Source organism: Phacochoerus africanus, chromosome 5, assembly GCF_016906955.1.
Source record: "Phacochoerus africanus isolate WHEZ1 chromosome 5, ROS_Pafr_v1, whole genome shotgun sequence".
NCBI lineage: Eukaryota > Metazoa > Chordata > Mammalia > Artiodactyla > Suidae > Phacochoerus > Phacochoerus africanus.
The window spans coordinates 97,594,243-97,621,786 of record NC_062548.1 but is presented as its reverse complement, the minus strand read 5'-3'; the positions used below and the strand labels follow the sequence as shown (position 1 = coordinate 97,621,786).

The window sequence follows — 27,544 nt, the reverse complement described above, 5'->3', positions numbered from 1 at the left end:
TAATGTTTGACTTTTTGAGGAACCAGTAAACTGTTTTCCATAGTTGCTGCACCATTTAACAGTCCCACTAGCTATGAGGATTCCAGTTTCTCCACGTTGTTGATAATACTTGTTATTTTCTGTGGGCTTTTTTTGTTTTTTGTTTTTCTTTTTATGGCCACACCTGCAGCATATGAAGCTCCCAGGCTAGGGGTTGAATCAGAGTTGCAACTGCTGGCTGACGCCATAGTAACGGCAGATCCGAGCCACATCTGCACCCTACACTGCACCTTGTGGCAGTGCTGGATCCTTAACCCCACTGAGTGAGGCCAGGGATCCAACCTACCTCCTCACCAACACTATATCAGGTTCTTTACCTGCCGAGCCACAACGGGAACTCCTATTTTGTTGTTTCAATAGCCATCTTAGTTGGTGTGAGGTTGTATTTTATTGTGGTCTTGATTTTCATTTCTCTGGTGTCTAATGATAATTAATCATCTTTTCATTTCGTTGTTGATCATTTTATATATTCTTTTTCTTTTCTTTTTTTTTGTCTTTTTGCCTTTTCTAGGGCCGCCCCCATGGCATATGGAGGTTCCCAGGCTAGGGGTCTAATCGGAGCTGTAGCCATCAGCCTCCGCCAGAGCCACAGCAATTCAGAATCTGAGCCACATCTGTGACCTTCACCACAGCTCACGGCAATGCCAGATCCTTAACCCACTGAGCAAGGCCAGGGATCGAACCTGCAACCTCCTGGTTCCTAGTCAGATTCGTTAACCACTGTGCCACGACAGGAACTCCCATTTTATATATTCTTTGAAGAAATATCTATTCATATCCTTTGGTCATTTAAAAAATTTTTTTAAGTTTTTTTTTTTTTTTTTTTTATCTTTTTAGGGCTGCACATACGGCGTATGGAAGTTCCCAGGCTAGGGGTTGAATTAGAGCTGTACCCTCTGACCTACGCCACAGCCACAGCAGTACCAGATCCAAGTTGCATCTGCGACCTATATCATATTTCATGGCAACACTGGATCCTTAACCCACTGAGTAAGGCCAGGGATTGAACCTGCGTCCTCATGGATACTAGTCAGGTTGATTACCGCTGAGCCATGATGGGAACTCCCTCCTTTGCTTATTTTAAAATTGAGTTATTTGTTTTTCTGTTGTTGAGTTGTAAGCTTTCTATTTATATATGTATATTTTTTGGCTGCACCTGGGGCATATGGAAGTTCCTGGGCCAGGGATTGAATCCAAATCACAGGTGTGGCAACCCCAGATTCTTAACCCACTGTGGTGGGTCAGGGATTGAACCCAGCTGCCATAGAGGCCACACTGGATCCTTAACCTGCTGGGCCACAGTGGGAACTCCCTCTTTACATTCTTAATACTAGACCCTTTTCCTAGGAGATATATATTTCTTTCTGAGTTTTTCTGTTGCCAGAAGTTGTTCATGCTGATTGCGTGTTATTTTAATTTTTTAATTTTTATTTTTTATGGCTGCACCCATAGCATATGGCAGTTCCCAGGCCAAGGAATGAATCTGAACTGCAGCAGCAGCCTATGCCACAGCTAGAGCAACCTGGATCCTTTAACCCACTGTGCTGGGTCAGGTCCTTTAACCTTCCACCACAGCGATCTGGGCCACTGCAGTCAGATTCTTAACCCACTGTGCCATAGTTGGAACTCTACTTATTATTTTTGAAAGCACTGCTGTATTTGCAGATAGATTCCCTATTTATTTTCAATATAATTTGTTTATGCTTCTCCTGACACTTCCCCCTTTTCATTGTTTGTTAGGGAATGTGTTACTTTTAAAATCCCGTTTTGTATCTTTTTTTTTTTTTTTCCATTAAATTCCATTCTTACATATATATATTTCATCTATTTTGGTTTCTTTGCAACCTCTTAGTTGAGTGTTCACTGGTTTTCCAGCCTGTTCTTTTTTAGTAAGCATTTAAAGATTATACTTTTCCTTCTCTGTGTTTTAGCCAAATGAATTCTATAGATTTTCAGTTGCAATTTCTTATTCAATTTTAGTCCTTTAATCCTTTATCATGTGATCTTTGGTTTGTCATTTGCTTAGAAATTAGTTTTTAAAATTCCAAGCTTGTTTTATATGTCAGTTTCATAAAAGTTTTACGTGTATTTGTGGATTATATGTACTCCCTAATTTTGTTTGCACAGTTCTCTATATGTCCATTAGATGAAGCTTTAGTTATTTTGTTCATGTTGTCTGGACACTTGCTAATTTTTGTTCTGCTGAGTTACTGAGAAATGTAGATTTCTTCATATAGTTTAATTCATTCATTTTTGCTTCACATGTTTTCAAGGTACAGAGCTGTCTTTTTTTTTTTGGTGGTGAGTTGAACTTTTATCATTTTTTAGGGACATGTAAATGAAAGTAATGTTTGTATTATGTAACAGTTGCTTGGGACTTTTTTTGTCCAACAGTAAGAATGCAATGCTAGAGTCCTTTTTTCGTTTTTACATGGTATACCTTTTTCTGTCCTTAGTCTTTATGGTTTAGGTAAAACTTATGGCTTTTTTATTTTAAAATTTAATTTGATAATCTTTTTTTTTTAAGTGGCAATTTGGATTTATTTCTACCAAATTATTTTGTGATTCCTGTTCTCCCTGGTTCTTGTTTCCCATTCTCTCTGTCTTTTATATAATTGGGTTTAAAAAATTGCCATTTTTGCCTCTTCTCATGTTCTTCCTCTGTCCTCTTACACATGACTGGTTTGAAGTTATTTACAGTTTTTTAAAAATGTGTATATTAACTCATCAAAGTCAGAAACCTATCAGCATCTTCTCATTTGTCCCCCCAGATACTAGGACCTTAGGATACCTTAGATTCTTCATTATTGACTGGTTTTTTTTTTGTTTGTTTGTTTTGGTTGTTTTGGTCTTTTTGTCTTTTCCAGGACTGCTCCTGAGGCATATGGAGGTTCCCAGGCTAGGGGTCTAATTGGAGCTGTTGCTGCTGGCCTATGCCAGAGCCACAGCAACGCCAGATCTGAGCCATGTCTGCGACCTACACGACAGCTCATGACAACGCCAGATCCTTAACCCACTGAGGGAGGCCAGGGATCGAACCGGAGACCCCATGGTTCCTAGGCGGATTCGTTTTCTGCTGCGCCACGACAGGAACTCCTGGCTGGTGTTTTAGTTCTATCTTTTTTACTCCTTAGATTTCACTTTCTATAGTCTCTAGATTTGACTATGTGCTTAGCATTTTCTTTGCTGTCCATTTCTTCTCCCTGGGTATTCTCTAGGAGTTCCTTTATTGAGGGGTCTGTTAGGTTTTGTGTGTTAGAAAATGTCCATACTTCACCCTTGTTCTTGTAAGGATATTTTGTCTGGTTGACCAATTCTACATTGACTGCTGCTTTTCCTTAGTACCTATAAATTGTGTTGTGCTGCCCTTTGGTTTACCCTATTATTGTTTCTTAGACTTGGTCCCAGGTATTGGTTCCTTTTTACTATTCTGGGTCCAAAAGAGGATTTCTTTTTTATTTTTCCTATTTGGATTTCCTCTGTTTTCTTAATCAGAGGATTCATGTCTTTTATCAGTTCTGGAAAATTATTAGTCCCTATCTTTCTGAATGTTGTGTTCATTCTGTTTTTCTAAAGCTGTGATAGGACAGGTGTGTTAGGCTTTCACATTCTTTTTCTGCTGTGTGTCTATGCTGCTCTCTTTGTGATTACTTCAGATGGTCTGATTTTTCAGTTCTAGTAGGTGGTTGTTCTTGTTGTTGTTTGTTTTTTGTCTTTTTGCCATTTCTTGGGCCGCTCCCGTGGCATATGGAGGTTCCCAGGCTAGGGGTCTAATTGGAGCTATAGCTGCCAATCTACGCCAGCCTACGCCAGAGCCACAGCAACGTGGGATCCGAGCCACGTCTGCAACCTACACCACAGTTCACGGCAACGCCGGATCCTTAACCCACTGAGCAAGGCCAGGGATCGAACCTGCAACCTCATAGTTCCTAGTCGAATTCATTAACCACTGCGCCACGACGGGAACTCCCCGGTTTATTTTTTTTATTTTTTTATTACTCAAATGAATTTATCACATCTGTAGTTGTATAATGATCATAGCAATCTGATTTCACAGGATTTCCATCCCACAGCCTAGGCACATCCCCCCCACCCCAAACTGTCTCCTCCAGAGACCATAAGTTTTTCAATGTCTGAGAGTCAGCATCTGTTCTGCAAAGTTCAGTCTGTCCTTTTTTCAGATTCCACATGTCAGTGAAAGCATTTGATGTTGGTGTCTCATTGTATGGCTGACTTCACTTAGCATGATAGTTTCTAGGTCCATCCATGTTGCAAAAAATGCTGGCATTTCGTTCTTTTTAATGGCTGAGTGATATTCCATTGTGTGTATGTACCACATCTTCTTGATCCACTCCTCTGTTGATGGACATTTAGGTTGTTTCCATGTTTTGGCTATTGTAAATAGTGCTGCAGTGAACATTGGAGTACATGTGTCTTTGCGAGTCGTGGTTTTCTCTGGGTAGATGCCCAGCAGTGGAATTGCTGGATCAAATGGTAGTTCTATGTTTAGTTTTCTGAGGAATCTCCATACTGCTTTCCACAGTGGTTGCACCAATTTACATTCCCACCACCAGTGTACTAGGGTTCCTTTTTCTCCACACCGTCTCCAGCACTTATTGCTTATAGACTTTTTGATGATGGCCATTCTGGCTGGTGTAAGGTGGTACCTCATCATGGTTTTGATTTGCATCTCTCTAATCATGAGTGATGTTGAACATCTTTTCATGTGTTTTTTGGCCATCTGTGTGTCTTCTTTGGAGAACTGTTTAGATCTTCTGCCCGTTTTTTGATGGGGTTGTTTGTTTTTTTTTGGTATGGAGGTGCAGAAGTTTATAAATTTTGGAGATTAATCCCTTGTCAGTGGATTCACTTGCAAAGATTTTCTCCCATTCTGTGGGTTGTCTTTTTGTGTTGTTTAGGGTTTCCTTTGCTGTGCAGAAACTTTGAAGTTTGATTAGGTCCCATTTGTTTATTTTTGTTTTTGTTGTCAATACTCCGAGAGGCGGATCTGAGAAGATGTTGCTGTCATTTTGTCAGAGAGTGTTTGGCCTATGTTTTCCTCTAAGAGTTTGATAGTGTCTGGTCTTATATCTAGGTCTTGAATCCATTTGGAGTTGATTTTTGTGTATGGTGTTAGGGAGTGTTCTAATTTCATTCTTTTCCATGTGGCTGTCCAGTTTTCCCAGCACTGCTTATTGAACAAGCTGTCCTTTCTCCATTGTATATTCTTGCCTCCTTTGTCATAGATTAGTTGGCTGTAGGTGCATGGGTTTAATTCTGGGCTTTCTATCCTGTTCCACTGATCTATATGTCTGTCTTTGTGCCAGTACCATGCAGTTTTGACGATTGTTGCTTTGTAGTATAGTCTGAAGTCCAGGAGCCTGATTCCTCCAGCTCCATTTTTCTTTTTCAGGATGTCTTCTGTACTTCCAAACAAACTTTAAAATATTTTGTTCGAGTTCTGTGAAAAATGTCCTTGGTAATTTGATAGGGATTTCATTGGATCTGTAGATTGCCTTGGGTAATATAGTCATTTTGATAATATTAACTCTACCAATCCACGAGCATGGTATATCTTTCCATCTATTTGTGTCATCTTTGATTTCTTTCATCAGTGGCTTATAGTTTTCAGAGTACAGGTCTTTTCTCTCTTTAGGGAGGTTTACTCCTACGTATTTTATACTTTTGGATGCGAGTTCTAGTAGGTTGTTTAACAATCCATGTTTTTTTTTTTTTCCTTTATAGAAATTATTTGGTTTATTCCTGTGTCTGCGTATTCTTTTTTTTTTTTAAGTTTTATCTTGTTCTTTGCCTATCTGTTCCATTCTCTATTTATACTTCTTTAAACATTTAAAATGTACTTAATATTCCATCGCTAAAATTTTCTTGGCTTTAAATCTGCTCCTTGCCTTTTTTCTTCTGTCATACCTTTTTTTTTTGACTCTCTTACTCTTGGTGGCTTGTTTCCTTGTTTGTTATGTATAGATTATGAATCCTCATTTATCTGGTTTCTTTCTATGCACATCATACAGGTAAATCATAGATCTCAGATAAAATTTGCTTCTGCTCTTGCTATATACCCTGCAACACTTTTAAAGTTAATTTCTCAGCCTGAAGCTTTCTGCACTTGTTAGGGTGAAGATTTAGCTGCTGAAAAAGAAACCTCAAATAAGTAACAGTGGCTTAAACAGGTACAGGGGTTTAATTTTCTGTCATGACAAGGTGGGGAGAGCAGCACAGGGCTGGCAAGGTAACGCCACTGTTTCTGCCTCCTGGCTCCTCCCTTATTTCTCCCACATCATTAGGATGTTGCCTTCATCTTCAAGGTTCAGGATGGCTTACTACCTTATCTTCTTTCCAGCCAGTGGGAGAGGACAAATTCTGGAAATAGTACACCTCATTTCTGTTCACGTTCCATTGGTCAGAATTTGATCATATGTTCACAGTAGCTGCAAGAGAATCTGGAAAATGTAAGCTTTGTTCTTAGTAGTTCTGTGCCTTGTGAAAAGTTGTCAGTTCTGTCATTGCAGAAGGAGGGCATCACGGAAATGGCCACAACCAGCAGCCTTTTTCACTGCCAAGATAAATGGCAGACATTTGAAATCCCAACCCCAGTGAAGGCAGGCTTTATTCACATTGTCAGAGAAATTCTTTTTTGTTTGTTTTTTTTTTTTTTTTGCTTTTTAGGGCTGCACCTGTGGCACATGGAGGTTCCCAGGCTAGGGGTCCAGTCAGAGCTGCAGCTGCTGGCCTATGCCACAGCCACAGCCACACAGAATCCGAGCCAAGTCTACAACCTACACTACAGCTTACGGCAACACCAGATCCTTAACCCACTGAGTGAGGACAGGGATCAAACCCGCAACCTCACGGTTCCTGTTGGATTTGTTTCCGCTGTACCACAGTGGCAACTCCTATCATGCACTAAGTTTTTAAAATGGTCCCCCAGCCTTGCTTTATGCTGGGGACTCTCCACTTCCCAAGAGCTCAGACATCTAGTTTTCTCTAATTTAACTATATATTTATTTGAAAAAAAAATGCTTATAGTATTTTATCTATTATTTCAAGATAGTGTAGCTTTTGGGTTTTTTTTTTTTTAAAGATCTCTAGTATCTCCCATATTTATTTTCTCCTCTAATTACTTTAATCTCTCATGTGAATTCTCTCTGGTTTTATCAAGTCTTTTCTGTGTCAGTACAGGTAATTTAATTAAACAGTATCTCTTCTTTGTTGTCTTTATTTGTGTGGTTTTTTTTTGTGTGTGTGTTTTGTTGTTGTTGTTGTTGCTGTTGTTGCTATTTCTTGGGCCGCTCCCGCGGCATATGGAGGTTCCCAGGCTAGGGGTTGAATCGGAGCTGTAGCCACCGGCCTACGCCAGAGCCACAGCAACGCGGGATCCGAGCCGCGTCTGCAACCTACACCACAGCTCACGGCAACGCCGGATCGTTAACCCACTGAGCAAGGGCAGGGACCGAACCTGCAACCTCATGGTTCCTAGTCGGATTCGTTAACCACTGCGCCACGACGGGAACTCCTATTTGTGTTTTAATAGCATTGTTAGGGTCTGACCCTTTCTCATCTTATTTCTTGATTTCATTATCCCATTTTGGAGTTCTAAGCCTGGGTTTATTTTGTTCTGTTTCCTTTGTGTAGTCTGATGTAATGGATGTGTGTTTCTGGTGCTAGGTAGGTAATATTGGAAAGATAGCTTGTAGAGCTCATGTGTTTGTTAGAACACCTCACTTCTAGGTTAGAACACTTAGTTGAGTGATAATATTATCTTACCCCAGATCATTTGGGAGAATAAGGCACTGCTGAAGGGTACCCCATTTGGTGTGTGGCCTAAGAGTATTTCATAAGTTAGAGCTGTCATCACTTCCCCTTGCTTCACTTGGGTCTCCCAGCAGCACTTTCAGAAGAGTATTCCCCCATCTGTGGAAGGAAAATGTAAGGATACCCTTCACCTTTCTTCTCTCCAGATTGGGATTATTAGTGAGAATTCTCACCAGTGGATTTCTGGAAGGTGGGAGTGAAGATAGGAACTCATCCTAGCTCTGTCTCACTTCTCTTTAAGTTTCACTGGAAAAAAGGCAGTTCTAGCATTGTAGCATTATTTTTTTCCTTGGAGTTATCATAAGTTTTGGTCCTTCTTTCTAGATCATGTTCTTTGTGTGTTTAAATAACTATATAATATTCTTTTGATGTACCATTATGCAAATATTGTGATGATTTATTATTTCCAGGTTTTGTTGTAACAGATAAATCTGTAGAGATTTTATTCATCCCTGTGTTGTTTGCTTCTGTTGCATTATTTCCTCAGATTGAATTCCTATGAGTAGAATTGCTCTGTCAGAGTATAACATATATCCTGAGTCTTGTGGCATATTGCTTTTTCTTTTTTAAAGGTTATAACAACTTAGATTCTCACCAGAAATGAAAGAGTATGCTAATTTCACTGTAGCCTCATTAGTATTTGGTAGTTTTTTTTTTTTTTCCTTAAAAAAAAAGCTGTAGAATAATATCTTAAGGCTGCTTAAATATTCATGTCTTTTATTGTTATGGAGCTTTAGCAGTTTTTATGGGTTTAGTTTACTATTATTTTCTCATTTGTGAGTTGTATGTTTTTAAGCTTGCCCATTTAATGACTTGATATTGTTGTCATACATGCAAACAAGTGCCTTTTTATAAAATGTCAACCTTTACTTTTTTTTTTTTTTTCCCCCTGCGCTTTAAGGCCACACTCGTGACACATGGAGGTTCCCAGGCTAGGGGTCCAATTGGAGCCTCAGCTGCTGGCCTACACCACAGCCATAGCAACGAGGGATCTGAGCCGGGTCTGTGCCCTACACCACAGCTCATGGCAACAGTAGATCCTTAACCCACTGAGCAAGGCCAAAGATTGAACCCACATCTTCATGGATACTCATGGTTTGTAGCCCACTGAGCAACAAGGGGAACTCCCTTGTTAATAGTTCTTAATGTCTATAAGGATAGACTTCACTCTCTATAAAAATATTCTTTAAATATTTTTTGTTTAAATTTCAGTCATTTTGTTTTATTTTAAAAAGGATTTCAAGAGCTAACTTTTTGAGATTCCTAAAATGGATCCTTGGTTTGGGCAAAAGCTACACATTCTGTTACAGTCTTTGAACATTATTTAGGGAAAAATGCAAATAAAAATAATGAGTACTGGGTGTTCTCTTGTGGCACAGCAGGTTAAATATCCAATGCGTCACTGCAGCAGCTTGGCTTCAGTCCCTGGCCTGGGAACTTCCACATGCCAAGGGCATGGCCAAAAAAAAGAATGCTATTAGTGACAGAAGCATTATTATTAGCACTATTGTCTGTTTCATGTGAGTAATTTTTATATGTCTAGAGGTGTAAGCTTCTAATAAATAGAACTCTTTACATCTGTTAATAAATAGAAACTCCACATAGTTGTGACTAACTTAGGGATAGTGAATCACTTAACTCAAAACGTTAGTGAAATTTAAATAAGCAAAATACTTTCATGATTTCCATCTTTACCTATCATTGATAACATTTAGCTACTCTTTGTTCTGTCTGTAGGTGGAGAACCATGAATTCCTTGTAAAACCTTCATTTGATCCTAACCTGAGTGAATTAAGAGAAATAATGGATGACTTAGAAAAGAAGATGCAGTCAGTATTAATAAGTGCAGCTAGAGATCTAGGTAAGAATGGGTCTTTGGAGGTTTGAATAATTCTTGCATCTGTATAGTATCCACACTGGAGCCAGAATTACTTTTATAGAAGACACGCAGTTGATCATGCCACTTCCTTGTTTAAAGTGCCAGCCCCTTTTTCTACTGAATAAAATTAGAAACACTTAAAGCTTATGTGCAGTGTTCTTTATGTCTGGATTCTAGCCTTCCCTTCCAGATTCATCTCTTACTAATTTCATTAACCCAGGATGACCCCATGTTCCTGCCAAATAAATCACCTGATATGCCTTTGCGTCAAGTCTTTTAAATAAGACCTGTTTTAAATGTTACCTCCTCTATAAGCCTGATTCTACTGGAAATAAATAATTCACTGCTTTGGCTTTGGGGTTCCCAAGTACTTCATTAATATTCACCTAAGGAGTTCCCATCATGGCTCAACGGTTAACGAACCTGACTAGTAGCCAAGAGGACTCGGGTTTGACCCCTGGCCTCACTCCGTGGGTTAAGGATCTGGCATTGCTGTGAGCTGTGGTGTAGGTCACAGATGCAGCTCAGATCCTATGTTGCTGTGTTTGTGGTATAGGCCAGCAGCTGCAGCTCCGATTTGACCCTTAGCCTGGGAACTTCATGTGCCATGGGTGCGGCCCTAAAAAGACACCCCCCCCAATCAACTTAAAAAATTACTAGTTTTAAATTTTCTAGATTATTAATTCTCTAGTTAGTCTCATATTATTTTCTTTTTTTGCTCTGAATTTATAAACCTCTTTGTTCTGAGCATCTCACATGTATGCTGAACAAATAAATCTTAGCATAGTGGAAGACCCCTCAGAACAGTAATACTCTTGTATATGTCTGTGTCAACATAGACAAAAAAATTTACAAATAGCTTCCATGGAGAGTCCATATTTGGACTAGATCCTAGATTTAAGAATCTTTCCCTTGAAGGAATTGAAATTTACCCTCCTCATTTCATATGTCTGTGTTCTGTCTGTGGTCTCATTCCTTCCTGGTCTTTAGTTGTTTGCTGCTTCTAATATTCCATAGTCATGCTTTGGCAAATAGGTTTGTGGATACTGTCTCTTTTGGGGTCTAAAGATCACATTGATTAATGAGTTCGAGGACAATCATAAAAACTGGAAAATCTTAAGTTCATAGTATAGCTGGTTGATTGTTGCTTATTTTGTGGTTTCCTACACTTAGCACAAAGTCCATGTCCTAGTGTTTTTGTTTTTGTGTTTTTAAGCTTTGTTATCAGAGTCTTAAGTTTTTGTTTGCGAAGTGTATTTATTTTCTTGAATTATATTTTATATTAGTTCCAGAGAAATGTTTCAGTTAACTAAAGAACCCTCATGCAGAACTCCTCAAGGGCAGTGGTCTCTCCTCATGCCCACAGCATCTAGAACAGGGTGTGCCCCCAGTGCTGTGCTCTGCTGCTTTGTAAGGCCTCCGCATCACAAGCCAACATTACTAAGGGCATCTAGTATTTTATAGATATCCTTAATCCATGTAGTCTTTAAGCAAAGTGGAAAGTTAAGTGGGGTGCAAATCTTTCCCAGTTGGGTAATATTAATAATTTCCAGTATAGTCATGCAATAGAAGTATATTTTTTACTATTTAGATTTAAGTATTTTAAACATTTACATTGAAAGACGGCTGTCATACTTTTTCTCTTTTTCCTTATCATGAAGGTTTGGATCCTGGCAAACAGATTAAACTGGATTCTAATGCACAATTTGGATATTATTTTCGTGTAACGTGCAAGGAAGAAAAAGTCCTTCGCAATAATAAAAATTTCAGTACAGTGGATATCCAGAAGAATGGTGTTAAATTTACCAACAGGTTTGTAAGCGTATTTTAAACTAAGTCTTTAATAGTCCCATGAAACTATTCTTTGATGAAATGTGAATGTACTATGATATGGAAGTTTTAACTTATTTATGTTCATTGATATAAGGCATAAGGTAAGATTGAAGCTTTTTTTTTTCTTGCAAGAGGTTGATCAGGTATCCCAACACCATTTGTTGGTTAAATAATTCATCTTTTCCTCAATGTCTGAAATGGCACTTTGGGTCTTTTACTGGGGGTGGTGGGGGGTGCACCTGTGGTGTAGGGAGGTTCCCAGGCTAGGGATTGAATTGGAGCTGCAGATGCAGGCCTACGCCACAGCCATAGCAATGCAGGATCCGAGCCGTGTCTGTGACCCATACCACAGCTCATGGCAATGCCGATCCTTAACCCACTGAGAGAGGCCAAGGATCAAACCCACATCCCTATGGATCCTTGTCAGGTTCGTTACCACTGAGCCACAATGGGAACTCCCTTCAGCATTTATTATTTTAACCTGTAATTTTTGTTTTCTCTTTAAATTGCTCAAGATTGTTTTCAAAACATTTTCCTTACTTTGACAACTTTGAGTATCAAAAGACAGTTTACTACAGTAATGAGAGAAACTGGTGTGTGTGTGATTTAATTTATTGAAGTACAGTTGATTTATAATATTAGTTTAGGAGTATGGCTAGCATAGTGATTCAGTATTTTTATAGTTTATACTCCATTAAAAGTTATTACAAGATAATGGCTGTAGTTCCCTGGGCTACACAATACGTCCTTGTTGCTTATCTGTTTTATACATAGTATTTTCCATCTCTTAATCCCATACCCCTAATGTGCCACTCTCCCTCCCCTCCTCCCACTGGTAACCACTAGTTTGCGCTCTATGTCTCTAAATTTGTTTCTTTTTTGTTGTATTCACTACTTTATTTTTTAGATTCCACATCTAAGTGATACTGTACAGTATTTCTCTAACTTATTTCACTGCAGATGTCAGTATTTCATTCTTATAGCTGAGTCACACACACACACACACATCTTTATCCATTTGTTGATGGGCATTTGAGTTGCTTCCATATCTTGACTGTTATAAATAATGTGTTTGTGAGCATATTTTAAAAGGGGGATGGCCTCTATCCTAAATAAGGATGAAGACTTACTCTATTTAAATATTTTTGGAAAGATAACAAATCAGAATTTTACTCAAGGCAATTGTTATAGCAAGAATTGTGTCAGCGGGCCGTTCCAAACAACATAAATGAATTTCAGCCACATCTGCCCCTAATGAGTTGCCCATTTTCTACTGATTTCCCTTTTATTGTTTTGATGCTTTATAGGGTGATAGTCTGGATATATTTTATGTAGTACAGGTTGCCTTCAGTGGATGCTTTAATATTCTTAATAATATCATTATCTTGATTTGTAGTAAATTGACTTCTCTCAATGAAGAGTATACCAAAAATAAAACCGAGTACGAGGAAGCCCAGAATGCCATTGTTAAAGAAATTGTCAATATTTCTTCAGGTAAATTTAATAAAAGCAATAAATTAAATGTTCTGAATATGACCTGGTTTTTGGTAATAGAGAAAACATTGGAATGTTTGAAGAGTGTTGTTTTGTTTTTTAACTGTTACACAGTGTGACTGTTTATTATATTAAGCTCCCTATGAAATAATGTGTGCTGTGTTGTGGTAGGAAAATTAACTGGAAAATTACTCCTGAACCTAGAAAGATGAGCTCGTGCAGTCCAAGGAATGGGAATATTCTGAAAAACAAAGACATGCAGAAAAGCACAAAACTTTCTGTAGCTGTAACAAGGAAAAGAAACACCAAGGGTTATAAGGCACTGATAGCTTAGATTACCCCTGGGCTCATGCTCTAGGTTATAGAAGTAAATACTACTGAAAAGCAAATAGAAATTACATAGGAAGCAAGCCTTTTTCGATGCTATGTGCCTTTTTATAGATTTCCAGAGTCTATTTTAGAGGGCACTATTAGAGATGATTTGTCTTATAATTGAAGGGACAACACATAATTCTGTAAATTGTTTTACAATTATGAATTTTTCTAGTAAATTAGAAACATAAAACTTTTAAAGTATATTTGTGTTGAGATGAATGAGATTTGTAAAGATTACATTTTTGCTTGGTTGTATCAGACAGCTATAGCGTGGTAATTTTCTAGTTGAATTATGTTCCTGAACCTAGACTGCATTTTTAAGGACAACACTACATATCCAACCTGAGAATTTCTCTCAAAAATAACACTAAGTACTTATTCATGGCTTAAGCCCCTAGTAGGTGAAAGCTGCTAGACTTCAACATTTAAATGGAAGGTTTTGTGTTTGGAGTCATCTTGAATTTAAATGAAACTTCTTCTTAGTCTAATATATACATTATAAACTACCTTTATTAAAAATGTAATGGGCTATTTTTTGTAGTTTTCTGTCTTGCTGTTTAATCAGAAAAGGTGATGCTCTTGAGTGCAAGGCGATGTGAGATACCAAGTATAGACTCTTGGTTAAGAGGCTTTTGGTTTTCTTTTTTATTATTATCATTATTATAAACCTATTCTTTGTTGGTATGTTAGAGATTTTATAAGTTAAAAGTAACTTTAGTAAATCTTCCACTAGTATTTAAGTAATTCTCACAGGTTCCTGTTGCTACAGGATACGGTAATGTGAACTCTCCCCCTCCCCCCTTATTTATTTATTTATTTATTTATTTATTTTTGTCTTTTTGCCATTTTTCTTGGGCCACTCCCGCGGCATATGGAGGGTCCCAGGCTAGGGGGTCTAATTGGAGCTGTAGCCGCTGGCCTATGCCAGAGCCACAGCAACGCAGGATCTGAGCCGTATCTATGACCTGCACCACAGCTCACGGCAACGCCGGATCGTTAACCCACTGAGCAAGGCCAGGGACTGAACCTGCAGCCTCATAGTTCCTAGTCGGATTCGTTAACCACTGAGCCACAACGGGAACTCCCTCCCCCTCCCCCCTTTTTTAATAGATATATAAATAGGAATGAATTTAAAAGTGGTGAAACAGTAAGAATTATTTGTTTTTGGCTATTAAGTTCATTTTTATTTTCAGAAAATCTCTTTTATGGGGAACAAGGGAATCAATGATGAGTCAAATTTCTTGCCATTTGATTAAACTCATAATGTTGTATTTTTCTAAAATTAAACACTGTTATCTTGACTGTCTCTTGAAGCTTCTGACACATTGATGTCCATGTGATAGTTCCACACGACGCATGTGTCTGTTACACCAACCCCTCCAGCCTATTAAAATTTTAGAATCTCTCCTGAAGAACTTGATCATTTTTATTACCTAATCATGCTTTGCCTAGCACATGTCAGGAACTGTTTAGTGTATGTAAAAGCTTTTAGTTTGACTGCTCTAGCAGAGTGGAATCTTGTTGAAAATGTTTTAAGTGACAATTATAGATCTAAATTTATGCTAAAATTTAACTGCCTAGAAAAAAAATTCAAGTAGCAATCTTGCCAGTCACATTATATCTTATAACCTGGTGTTTGCAGGTTTCTTATGATAATTGTGAAATGCCATCCTGGTTTCCGACTCTTAAAATTTATAAGTGCACTTCAGATATCACTGCACCTTGCTTTTTTCACCTTATTGATATATCATGAAAGTTTTTCCATTAAAGCTTTTTCTTATTTAGTTTTATTGTAGGTTTTTTCGGTTTGGTTTGGTTTGGTTTTTAAAACCTCTACCTAATTTCTTTATATAAGCAGCTATGGGTTTTTATATCTTAATGAGTTTTGGAAAGGAGGGCATCACACTCAAGTTCTAAAATCTGTTTGTAGATACCATGGGGAGATGTGACAGCATATTTTTAACCTCATGTTGTTTTAGGTGTTCCGTTCAAGTTTAGTTGTGGCAAACCTGTGTTAATTTTTTTCAATTATATAAGTTTGGAAATGGATTTGGAATTCTCAAATGGGAGAGTGTTAAATTCATTCTTATAGCTGCTTATATATTTTAAAAATATTTTATGTATATATATATATATATATATATATGTATACACACACACACTCACACACACACTTATTTTTTTCTCATTCAGTATTCCTATGAACATTTTGTTTTTATACAGGCTATGTAGAACCGATGCAGACACTCAATGATGTGTTGGCTCAGCTAGATGCCGTTGTCAGCTTTGCTCATGTGTCAAATGGAGCACCTGTCCCATATGTGCGGCCGGTCATTTTGGAGAAAGGACAAGGGAGAATTACATTGAAAGCATCCAGACATGCTTGTGTTGAAGTTCAAGATGAAGTTGCATTTATTCCTAATGATGTTCACTTTGAAAAAGATAAGCAGATGTTCCACATAATTACTGGTAAAAAACCTAGTTTATGGGCTTTCGAGGGGTATTTTATGTTGAAATGGAATTATGTGTTTGTGTGTATGTATTTTTTCTTTTTGCTTTTTTTACCTCTACCTGGGCCACATAGAAGTTCCTAGCCTAGGGGATGAATCAGAGCCACAGCTGAGGGCTGTGCCACAGCCACGCCAGCACCAGATAGGAGCCACATCTTCGACCTATTCTGTAGCTTGCAGCAACTCCAGATCCTTAACCCACTGAGTGAGGCCAGGGATTGAACCCACATCCACATGGAGACAATGTTGGTTCCTCAACCCACTGAGCCACATTGGGAACTCCTGGAGTGAAAATATATTTTAAGTTGATGAAGAAAATCCTGGTCCTTGCTGTTAGAAAAAGAATGCTATTCATGCTAGTTAGTAATATATTAATAATATATGAATGAACGAATTAATGAACAGTGAATGAACAGAATGAAACCAGTGTTGCAGGAGTTCAGCACATTTAAAACTGAACATCTTCATTCTCAAAACTCACCCTTGGACTAGACCTTTCAACAGTGAGGTCATTGAACATCAAGCAGAATTAGCTAGTGGAATGGCCTCAGGGTAGCAACTCTTTTAAAGATGTAGGAAGCAGGAAAAAAGTAGACTTGCTTATAGGCTAATGTAGCGTGTCTCAAACTAAAAGTGTCTTGAGAGATCTTAACCAGATGCTAGAAAAGAAAAGTGTTGGGGTTGGGAGTGGTGGGAGTATTTCAGCAAATATATTTGGGAAATAATGATTATATTTTATTTCCCCAGATTTTCAGGTTCATACTAATTGGTAAATTGTACATTTTCCAAATGTAGAGTCGTGGTTTTGGGTTTTAGTGTGGAGTTTACTTGATTTGGAATATATGATCATACTGATCCATTCGCTGATAGATCCATTTATTAATTGAATTATAGTGTTTAGGGAGTTACCATTGTGGCCCATCGATTAACGAACCCGCCTTGCATCCATAAGGATGAGGGTTTGATCCCTGGCCTTCTCAGTGGATTGAGGATCCAGCATTGCCGTGAGCCGTGGTGTAGGTTGCAGACGTGGCCCGGACCCAGCATTGCTGTGACTGTGGCATAAGCTGGTGGCTACAGTTCCCATTGGACCCGTAGCCTGGGAATCTTCATATTTGTGGGTGTGGTCATAAAAAGACAAAAAAAAGGAAAAAAAAAGAATTACAGTGTTTAGTTAATTCATCATATAGGCCCTGTACTACTTTTCTAAATGTTATAATTATCCTACAGGCAGCTTTGTGAGTTGTGGGGAAATGTCTATATGGTCTTTCTAGATCATAGTCAAATTGTAGGTAAGATACATTTTTCATGGGTTCTCTTGATGAAGGGCCTAGCATAGGCTTGTCTGAAGAGAAAATATTGTTTCAGGGAGTGGTGTCGATGCCTTTGGGCAGCTGTGGTCTGCTTTCTTGCATACCGTATCACTTGATCCAGGTAGTGAGTCAGTAATGTGCAATTTAGGACTAATAGTCAACTTATTAGTAGCAACAATGAGTTAACACTCTTGACTTGTTGGTATAATTTATTTTATAGGTCCCAATATGGGAGGTAAATCAACATATATTCGCCAGACTGGGGTAGTAGTTCTTATGGCCCAAATTGGGTGTTTTGTGCCATGTGAATCAGCAGAAGTGTCCATTGTGGACTGCATCTTGGCCCGGGTAGGGGCTGGTGACAGCCAACTGAAAGGAGTCTCCACATTCATGGCTGAAATGTTAGAGACTGCTTCTATTCTCAGGTGAGTGCAATTCCTAGTCTCCTAAAAGTGGAAATGGATGGCCCTGTCCTGTGAGAAGTAAATCTGCAGGTTTATCTATAAAGCGTCTATGATCTTTTATCTAGGTTAATCATTTTTCTGTGAGCTTTATGCACTTTTTTATTTTTTTCTGTTAATTGCCACACCTGAGGCATATGGAAGTTCCCAGGGGTAGGGGTTGAATTAGAGCTGCAGCTGCCAGCGCAACCCCAGATCCAAGCTGCATCCATGACCTACACTGCAGTTTGCGGCAGTGCTGGCTCCTTAACCCACTGAGTGAGGCCAGGGATTGAACCCACATCCTCATATACAGTATGTTGGGTTCTTAACCCTCTGAGCCACAATGGGAACTCCCCTTTATGCACTTTAATCTTGAAAGGGTGATTGATGATAGTTGTGGAAGACTTCTTTGATTTTTTTTTTTAAGTTGTCTTCTTAAGGTTTCTAGTAATTGTTTACCTTTAAATCCCCCCACACCCATACTTTTGCTTATGCTGTTCACACTATCTGGAATGGTCCTCTTTTGCCCTTTTACCCAAGTCCTTTCTAATCTTTATAGGTCCTTAATGACGGAAATTCTACTTCTCTGATGACTTTCCTTGTTATGTGAGCCTAAGGTCGTGGGTTTCTTTGAATTCTTAGACTGCCTATAATTTATTAGCTTTTATTTTACAGATTATGAAATCTCTTGTCTTTGCTTCATTTTTTTAGGAGCTTCCTTGAAGACAGGGAGGCACTGCCTTCTGTTTCTTGGAGTCTTCTAAAGTACTCTGTATATAGAACATCCTTAGAAAATTATGTGTTGATTATTATTTGGGGAATTATAAAACCAATACACATGTTTTTAGTATAGTAATTAGTCAACAAATTAATATCCACAACCTAAAAGATTAAATAAGCAAAAGGTGCCAGTGGCATTTTATAGAGAAAGAAAGGAATGACCAATAAGCACATGAAGAACTATCAGATTCTCTAATTAAAAGAAAACTTTCTCTCCGCTTACATTTGGTTAAAGAGAAAAGAAGGTGCTAACACCTACTACTGGTAGGGCTGTGGCAGGCACCCAGATTTACACGCCCACCAGCCATGTATGCAAGTGTTCATATCACCACACTCTTGTCCCATCTTCATGTGGTATTATTATTATTTTTTGATTGTCAAGAAATGAATCATAGCTGCCTTAGTTGAAAATTCTTAGATCATAATTAGTGTGATTGGTAATTTAAAAAATATTTATTCACCATTTGTTTCTGATGATGTCAATTCTTTGTTCGTGTCCATGGCCATTTTTTTTTCTTTCTTTCTTTCTTTCTTTTTTTTTTTTTTTGGTCTTTAGGGCTGCACCCACAGCATATGGAGGTTCCCAGGCTAGGGGTCAAATTGGAGCTACAACTGCTGACCCACAGCCCACACCACCACCAGACCCAAGCCACATCTGCGACTTACACCGCAGCTCATGGCAATGCCAGATCCTTAACCCACTGAGTGGGGCCAGGAATTGAGCCCCTCCCTGTCCTCATGAATACTGGTTGGGTTTGTTACTGCGGAGCCACAATGGGAACTTTTTTTTTTAATGCCCATTTTCCTAGTTGAAGTTCTAGTGCTTTTCGGTGACTTTGTTGAATTTTTGTGTATATTAAGATAATCTGGGGAGTTCCCCTTGTGGTTCAGCAGGTTAAGAACCCGACATAGTATCCATGAGGATGTGGGCTTGATCCCTGGCCTTGCTCAGTGGGTTAAGGATCCAACATTGCTGTGAGCTGTGGTGTAGATTGCAAACACAGCTCAGATCTGGTGTTGCTGTGGCTGTGGTGTAGGCCGGCAGCTGTAGCCCCTATTTGATCCTTAGTCTGGTAATGTCCCATATTCCACAGGTATGGCTGAACAGGGGAAAAAAAAAAAGATAATCTGGAAGTTTCCTTGTGACTAAGCAGGTTAAGAATCTGGCGCTGTCACTGCTGTGGCTCTGGTTCAGTCAGTGGCCTGGGAACTTCCACATCCCATGCGCATGGCCAAAAAAAAAAAGATAATTTGTTACATTTGTGGCACATTTTTCTCATTGTATTGCTTTAATTTTGTTTTTTGCATTAACACATACTGTGTCATGGGAAAAGTTCATGTAATTATGTGTTTCAGGTCTGCAACCAAAGATTCTTTAATAATCATAGATGAATTGGGAAGAGGAACCTCTACCTATGATGGATTTGGGTTAGCGTGGGCTATATCAGAGTACATTGCAACAAAGATCGGTGCTTTTTGCATGTTTGCAACCCATTTTCATGAACTTACTGCCTTAGCCAATCAGATACCAACTGTTAATAATCTACATGTCACAGCACTAACTACTGAGGAGACCTTAACTATGCTTTATCAGGTGAAGAAAGGTGAGTGCGTACCACTGGTGTGATGTAAATTCAGTGTTCCTATCCTTGGACTCATTAGTAACTGTCTTAGTCTACATTAGGATGAATTACTGATGCTTTGACACAACACACTTACCTCTTAATTTAGTCTAGGGACAGGGACATGGTATATTATCTATATTTCTTTGTCTCATAGTAGAACCACTCATTTCAAAACAGTTGCACAAAGAATAATCTACTCTTGAGCATCATCACAAGGATGCTGTACTCCCTCCATGGCAGCTTGTTTTCTTGTCAAATTAGCTACTAGGTAGTAACTACTGGGTAATAAGCTTTGACCTACTAGGGCTCCAACTGCTACTGTTTAGCAAATTTTTTTTTGTCTTTTTAGGGCCGCACCCGCAGCATATGGAGTTCCCAAGCTAGGGGTTGAATCAGAGCTGTAGCCGCCGGCCTACACCACAGCCACAGCAACGTGGGATCCGAGCTGCGTGTGTGACCTACACCACATCTCACAGCAATGCCAGATCTTTAACCCACTGAGCAAGGCCAGGGATGGAACCTACATCCTCATGGATGCTTGTTGGGTTCGTTAACTGCTGAGCCACAACGGGAACTCCAGTAGATTGAAATAATCTGATTATCTTTTTAAGTATTATATAAACAGGTTGACTTAAAGCTGGGGTTTCCAGAAATCTTGAAATTGTTAGTAGTTGCAGGGTAGGAAATGACTTATTTGTTGGTATTTTCATCCTTTGAGAAGAGTTTGTCATTAGTGGGTCTAGCAGCTAATCAGATGACTGAGTTGATGAGATGAACACACTATAAGGTTTTTATTGCTTTAACATTTCACCAATCATCAGAATAGCTTTTTTGGAAGGCTTTCTGATTTTCCATGAACACATTTTTCTGCATTGGTGCATATAACTGAAATACTATTTTTGATTCTTTGTTGCTTATGCTTCATAGAAATCTTTTTGAGTTACTCTTTGCATTATTGTGCTTGATAGAGAATAGAGATAGTCTTAGTTGGACCTGGTATTTAGCATGAAGTTGAGGTTTTGCTTTTTAAAAGTTTTTTTTTGTGATAAAGAGATGGGTTCAGAATATTTAACAAGACCAGATAAAGTTTGGAGAAGACAGGAATAGGTTCAGCCTTCACCATGGCTGTTTACCAAACATTTGCTGCTTTTTTGTTTGTTTCTCTAAGTTGTGCAAAATATCCAGCTCCAGAATGCAGAGTATATATAACTAGGCCAAAAGAAAATTGACAGTTGAGGCAGAAATGGGAGCTCCATGATAACTCTTCGAGCATCACTTTTGTTAAGCATTCATTAGGAATGTCTTAAGTCAGTTCTTCTCTGCAAATGGGCATGAAAATTACCTACCTAGTCTCTAAATCTACTAGAATATATTTTGTTGTGTTTTTTATCGTTTTAGGGCTGCACCTGCGGCATTTGAAATCCCCATGCTAGGGGTCTAATCGGAGCTGTAGCCACCGGCCTCCGCTAGAGCCACAGCAACACCAGATCTGAGCCTCGTCTGCGACTTGCAACACAGCTCACGGCAATGCTGGCTCCTTAACCCACTGAGCGAGGCCAGGGATTGAACCTGTGTTGTCCTCGTGGATGCTAGTCAAATTCATTTATGCTGAGCCATGAGAAGAACTCCTACTAGAATATATTTGGATCAGAAGTTTTATTGTCATTTGAAATATATTTTGAATTAAATTCTCCTCCTAGTTAGTGACACTTAACATTTACCTTTTTATCCATAGTGTGTTAGTTCCTCCTTCACGAAATGAGAAAAACTTAGAGGTGCTGCATTGATTAATATTTCTTGAAATTCAGGTATTTGCCTAGGCCTTTGAGGAATATCTATCAAGTCTTTTCTCTGCTGTTTTTATTTTTCCTGCTACGTTTGTCAAGGATAAAATAGAGCATTTGTGCCAAGTCATAATCACTTTTCATTGGAGGCTTAATTAAAATTCCTTTATCTAAGTTACTCTGAAACATTTGGCTGATGTATTTGAAACAATACCAAATTAAGTTTCCTAATGACAAAGTGAGAAAGATAAGCTCCACTTACATAAATTGCTATGTCTTCCTATCCTGCCCCTCACACTTCCCAAATTTCTTGTAGGTGTCTGTGATCAAAGTTTTGGGATTCACGTTGCCGAGCTTGCTAATTTCCCCAGGCATGTAATAGAGTGTGCTAAACAAAAAGCCCTGGAACTAGAGGAGTTTCAGAATATTGGGGCACCACAGGAGCGTGATGAAATGGAACCAGCGGCAAAGAGATGCTATCTGGAAAGAGAGGTTGGTCAGATTATTTTTGTAGGTTTTTTCCCTTTATGATTCTTTTTTTTTTTTTTTTAGTTATTATAGTTGATTTACACTGTTGTGCCAGTTTCTGCTGTACAGCATGGTGAGCCAGTCATACATATATACACACATTCTTTTTCTCGTCATGTTCTATCCCAAGAGATTGGATATAGTTTCCTGTGCTGTACAGTAGGACCCTATGTGATTCTTATGTTTACTTACTGATCATGCATCATTGGCTTCCACTTAGATTTCTTTGCATGGCAAAAAATCCATCTCTCATTTTGGTTTTACCACTACAAATATTTGCACGATTGAAAGATAGCATTTCAAGTACTAGATTTTAAACGTAGGGGGATAGGAATATTAGTGTAGGCTTACAATACTTAGTTTAAAGGCATTGTAGAGGTCTGTGTACATCTCTGATTACTTATAAACAAATAGGGCAAGTCCAGTTAAGTTTCGTCTTTACTCGGTGCTTAGTTAAGATGATAAAGGAGTGGACGTAGTTCCTGCCCTCCAGTTGTTCAGAAACCAGGCAGGGAGGTAGTAATGTGGAACATGTCCTAGAGAATATGACACATGTTTACTCAGGACAAATCTCTGTGGGCACAAATCTTTGTGGGAGAAGTGGATCTTAACTTGGGCCTTCTGAGTGGTGAGTGAAATTTAGGCATTCACACAAAAAGGTATAAGCATATGCCCAGTGTATTTTTTTAAAAATTAAAGGATATACTTTTCGGTAATTAACAATGAAAGAATCTTAATTCACTTCTGGGTCCTGGTAGCGTTTACTGAGGTTATGCATAATGTCACATGTTTAGCTTTTACTCAGTGAATTTTTTGTTCTTATTTGAAGGATAGACGATGTTACAGTAATATCTTTTAAGCTTTTGAGCTTAAAAGATAAGGTTGTATCTGTTGTACCTATACAAGCAGGAGAAATGATAAATTTGTTTTCAGGAATGTTTTATGACCTCTAATAGTTTTAAGTATATTGCTTTCCTGGATATGAAGTGGTCTTTATTTGTGTCAGCCCCACAGCTATCAGTGACCCAGGATTAGGTTAGACTTTTTTTTTTTTTTTTTGTCTTTGCTATTTCTTTGGGCCGTTCCTGCGGCATATGGAGATTCCAAGGCTAGGCGTCCAATCGGAGCTGTAGCCACCAGCCTACGCCACAGCCACAGCAACGCGGGATCCGAGCCGAGTCTGCAACCTACACCACAGCTCACGGCAACGCCGGATCGTTAACCCACTGAGCAAGGGCAGGGACCGAACCCGCAACCTCATGGTTCCTAGTCGGATTCGTTAACCACTGCGCCATGACGGGAACTCTTTTTGTGTGTGTGTGTGTGTGATCTTTTTGACTTTTTAGGGCCGCACTTGCAGCACATGGAGGTTCCCAGGCTAGGGGTCTAATTGAAGCTACAGCTGCTGGCCTCCACCAGAGCCACAGCAACGCCAGATCCGAGCCACGTCTGTACCTACATCATAGCTCACAACAATGCTGGATCCTTAACCCACTGAGCAAGGCCAGGGATCGAACCTGCAACCTCATGGTTCCCAGTCAGATTTGTTTCCACTGTACCACGATGGGAACTCCCAAGGTTAGACTTCTTTATATAATCCCTGGCTTTTGATTAGAGGAAATCATATACTTTCTGTTTTGTTTTGGTTTTTTTGCTGCTCCTATGGCATTCGGACATTCCCAGGCCAAGGACTGAGCCTATGCCATGGGCAGTGACAATCCCAGATCCTTAACTGCTAGTCCACCAGGGAATTCCTAAAGTCATATACTTTTGATAGTATTAATTCTAATGAATTTTTTTTTTTTCCATTTTTGGCTGCCCTGTGGCATACGGAGTTCCCAGATCAGGGATCAGATCCAAGCCACAGTCGTGACCTAAGCAAGATCTGCAGCAACACCAGATCTTTAACATACTTTGCCAGGCTGAGGATCAAACCTGCCTCCCAAGATACCACTGATCCTGGTGTACCACAGCAGGAACTCCAATATTGATTTCAGTGAATTTTGAAAAAAATTCTAAGCTGCAGGAGACATTTAACACATGATTATCGATGTTAATCTAGATTTTATTTTTATTTGAAAAAAGGCACTTGTTATTTAATAGAGATGTATTTTTTTCTTTATCTTATCATTTGGATTATCTGTCTTTGACATTTAAGGTACTTATTACCAACTGGCTCCCTGGTGCAGTTCGGCTTCATACGCAGGGATAAACATTACATCGTTTGCCAGTTACTGGTCTTAGTACTTTATACGTAATAACTCTTTAATCTCACAGCAGCCCCTTGTGTGGTTGATAATATGATTGTCCCCATTTTACGGAGGAAGAATGTGTGTTAAGGAATTTGCCCATGGGTCACATGGCAAGTAATAATCATGTTCTTTAGAATGGCAATAACTAGGGCAGTAAAACAAAGAAAGAAGAAACATCTTGTGTGTGTGTGTGTGTATTAAATTTCCAGTGACTGTTTATATCTTACAGTATATGTAAACCTTGAGTTCTTTTTTTCCCCCAGAAGGCTATTTATATATCTATAAGTGCTGAGGGATTTGGGAACTACTAAAATATTCAGCCTCTTTGTCATTAGCAGCTGAAAATATTTTTATGACTACCCTTTTGATGACTTGCTATGATGAAATGTGGTCAGCTAAGGGTTTTGCTGTAAATTCTAGATGGCGCTCACTTAAAATTTAAAGAATGTTTAGGAGTTCCTGTCATGCACAGTGGAAACGTATCCGACTAGGAACCATGAGGTTGCAGGTTTGATCCCTGGCCTCACTCAGTGGGTTAAAGGATCGGGTGTTGCCATGAGCTGTGGTGTAGGTTGCAGACGCGGCTCGGATCCCGCTCTGCTGTGACTGCGGTGTAGGCCGGCAGCTGCAGCTCAGATTCGACCCCTAGCCTGCGAACCTCCCTATGCTGCGGGTGCAGCCCTAAAAGGACACACACACACACAAGAATGTTTAAATATCGGGTGGCATATTAGATTGAAATTTAATGAAACAATTCATTACTATTTAATGTGACTTTTAGAGAAGTCATTTTAAAGACTAATGGAACGTTCATGTGTTTTTCAGCAAGGTGAAAAAATTATTCAGGAGTTCGTATCCAAGGTGAAGCAAGTGCCCTTTACTGAAATGTCAGAAGAAAACATCACAATGAAGTTAAAACAGCTGAAAGCTGAGGTGATGGCAAAGAATAATAGTTTCGTAAATGAAATCATTTCACGAATAAAGGTTACTACGTGAGAAAATGCCCTTAATGGAATGAAGATAATATTGATAAGCTCTTGTCTTGTAATGCTTTTGTATTGTTTTATATTAACCCTTTTTCTATAGTGTTGGCAGTTGATGCTAATGGGATATCAAGGCAATAAAATATTTAGTATACTTTGCTCTATACTTTGCTCTACCTGAGTATATTTTCAAAGAACTTTATTTTGAGAAATTAAAGCTGTAATGAGGAATACTTAAATGGACATGGGCAATATTAGACGGTATGCTGGATTTTATAAATAAAATCATGTAGTGTTTTAATATTTGATATGTATTCTATTTCTTTGTAATAGGACTTTAATATGTACTTAACTCCCAAATGCTGTGGAAACAAGTAGCTCAGAGGTTTTGTGGGAAAGAAAGGGATCTTAAAGCTAGAAGGAACCATGGAAATCATTTCCCCAGTGTCCATCTGTTGGCAGGAGCCACGTTGGCTGCATATGCATTAGCTAAGGAACTTATGATAAAATCCAGAGTCCTAGTGTGATCCTCCACCCCAGCTGCCAGTCTCCCATCCCCGGTCTGTGATGAGACTTAGAAATCTGGATTTTAACAAAATTTTTCAGATTGGGAACCTTGATTAAGTCTACTTTTATTTTTCTAGGTGGAGAGGTTAAGAGTTTAATGGCTGATCCTGCTGAACATGAGAAGAAAAAGACAATCTTTTAATAAATGGTGATTAGATGATAGGGTATTTATATAGGAACAAAATGAAATTGGACCCCTATTCCCCTGTCATATAAAAATCCAGTGAATTTTTTACCTAAATGTACAAAGCAACACTACCAACTTTTTTTAGTGTTCTTTAGAAAACAATACAGGAGAAATTTTATGAATATTTAGGAAATATGAAATTAACTTCAGGAGAGATTTCTTTTTTTTTTTATAATCAGCATTTTATTTATTTATTTATTTATTTTGTCTTTTTGCTATTTCTTTGGGCCGCTCCCGCGGCATATGGAGGTTCCCAGGCTAGGGGTCCAGTCGGAGCTGTAGCCACTGGCCTACGCCAGAGCCACAGCAACTCGGGATCCGAGCCGCGTCTGCAACCTACACCACAGCTCATGGCAACGCCGGATCATTAACCCACTGAGCAAGGGCAGGGATCGAACCCGCAACCTCATGGTTCCTAGTCAGATTCGTTAACCACTGCGCCACGACGGGAACTCCCAGGAGAGATTTCTTTTTTCTTTTTTTTTTTTTTATTCTTTTTTAAATTTTTTTTCTCTTTTTGTCTTTTGTTGTTGTTGTTGTTGCTATGGCTATTTCTTGGGCCGCTCCCTCGGCATATGGAGGTTCCCAGGCTAGGGGTTGAATCGGAGCTGCAGCCACCGGCCTACGCCAGAGCCACAGCAACGCGGGATCCGAGCCGCATCTGCAACCTACACCACAGCTCACGGCAACACCGGATCCCCAACCCACTGAGCAAGGGCAGGGACCGAACCCGCAACCTCATGGTTCCTAGTCGGATTCGTTAACCACTGCGCCACGATGGGAACTCCCCAGGAGAGATTTCTTAAGTCATAAACACCATCCATGAAGTTTAACACACTTGGCTTATTGAAATCAAGAACTTTTCATTAAAGGCATTACAAAGTGGAAAGACTGTAACATGGGGGTTGGGCACTGACCTCCGTGCAGTCAAATCCATGTATAACTGTACAGTCCTGCCATATGCACGGTTCCACATTCGTATATTCAGCTACCTATTGATCATGTGGTATTGCAATATGTATTTATTGAAAAAAACCCAAGTCAATGCACACATTTCAAAACAATGTTCAAGGGTCAACTGAAGATCTATAATGGGAGAACACATTGGTACCACATAAA

The 27,544-nt window shown here is 39.0% G+C and overlaps 1 protein-coding gene across 1 annotated transcript in view; it reads left to right on the top strand.

The window, feature by feature from the left end:
* Window positions 1–25,977, top strand: part of MSH2 (mutS homolog 2) — an 80,851-nt gene extending 54,874 nt beyond the window's left edge. The window contains exons 9-16 of the mRNA XM_047782130.1: window positions 9,610–9,733; window positions 11,413–11,563; window positions 12,981–13,078; window positions 15,677–15,922; window positions 17,497–17,701; window positions 19,856–20,103; window positions 22,225–22,400; window positions 25,514–25,977. Coding sequence (XP_047638086.1) covers window positions 9,610–9,733; window positions 11,413–11,563; window positions 12,981–13,078; window positions 15,677–15,922; window positions 17,497–17,701; window positions 19,856–20,103; window positions 22,225–22,400; window positions 25,514–25,684 — 1,419 coding nt within the window. The 3' untranslated portion in view covers window positions 25,685–25,977. The remainder of the gene's footprint in view (window positions 1–9,609; window positions 9,734–11,412; window positions 11,564–12,980; window positions 13,079–15,676; window positions 15,923–17,496; window positions 17,702–19,855; window positions 20,104–22,224; window positions 22,401–25,513) is intronic.
* The last annotated feature ends 1,567 nt before the right edge of the window (window positions 25,978–27,544 follow it).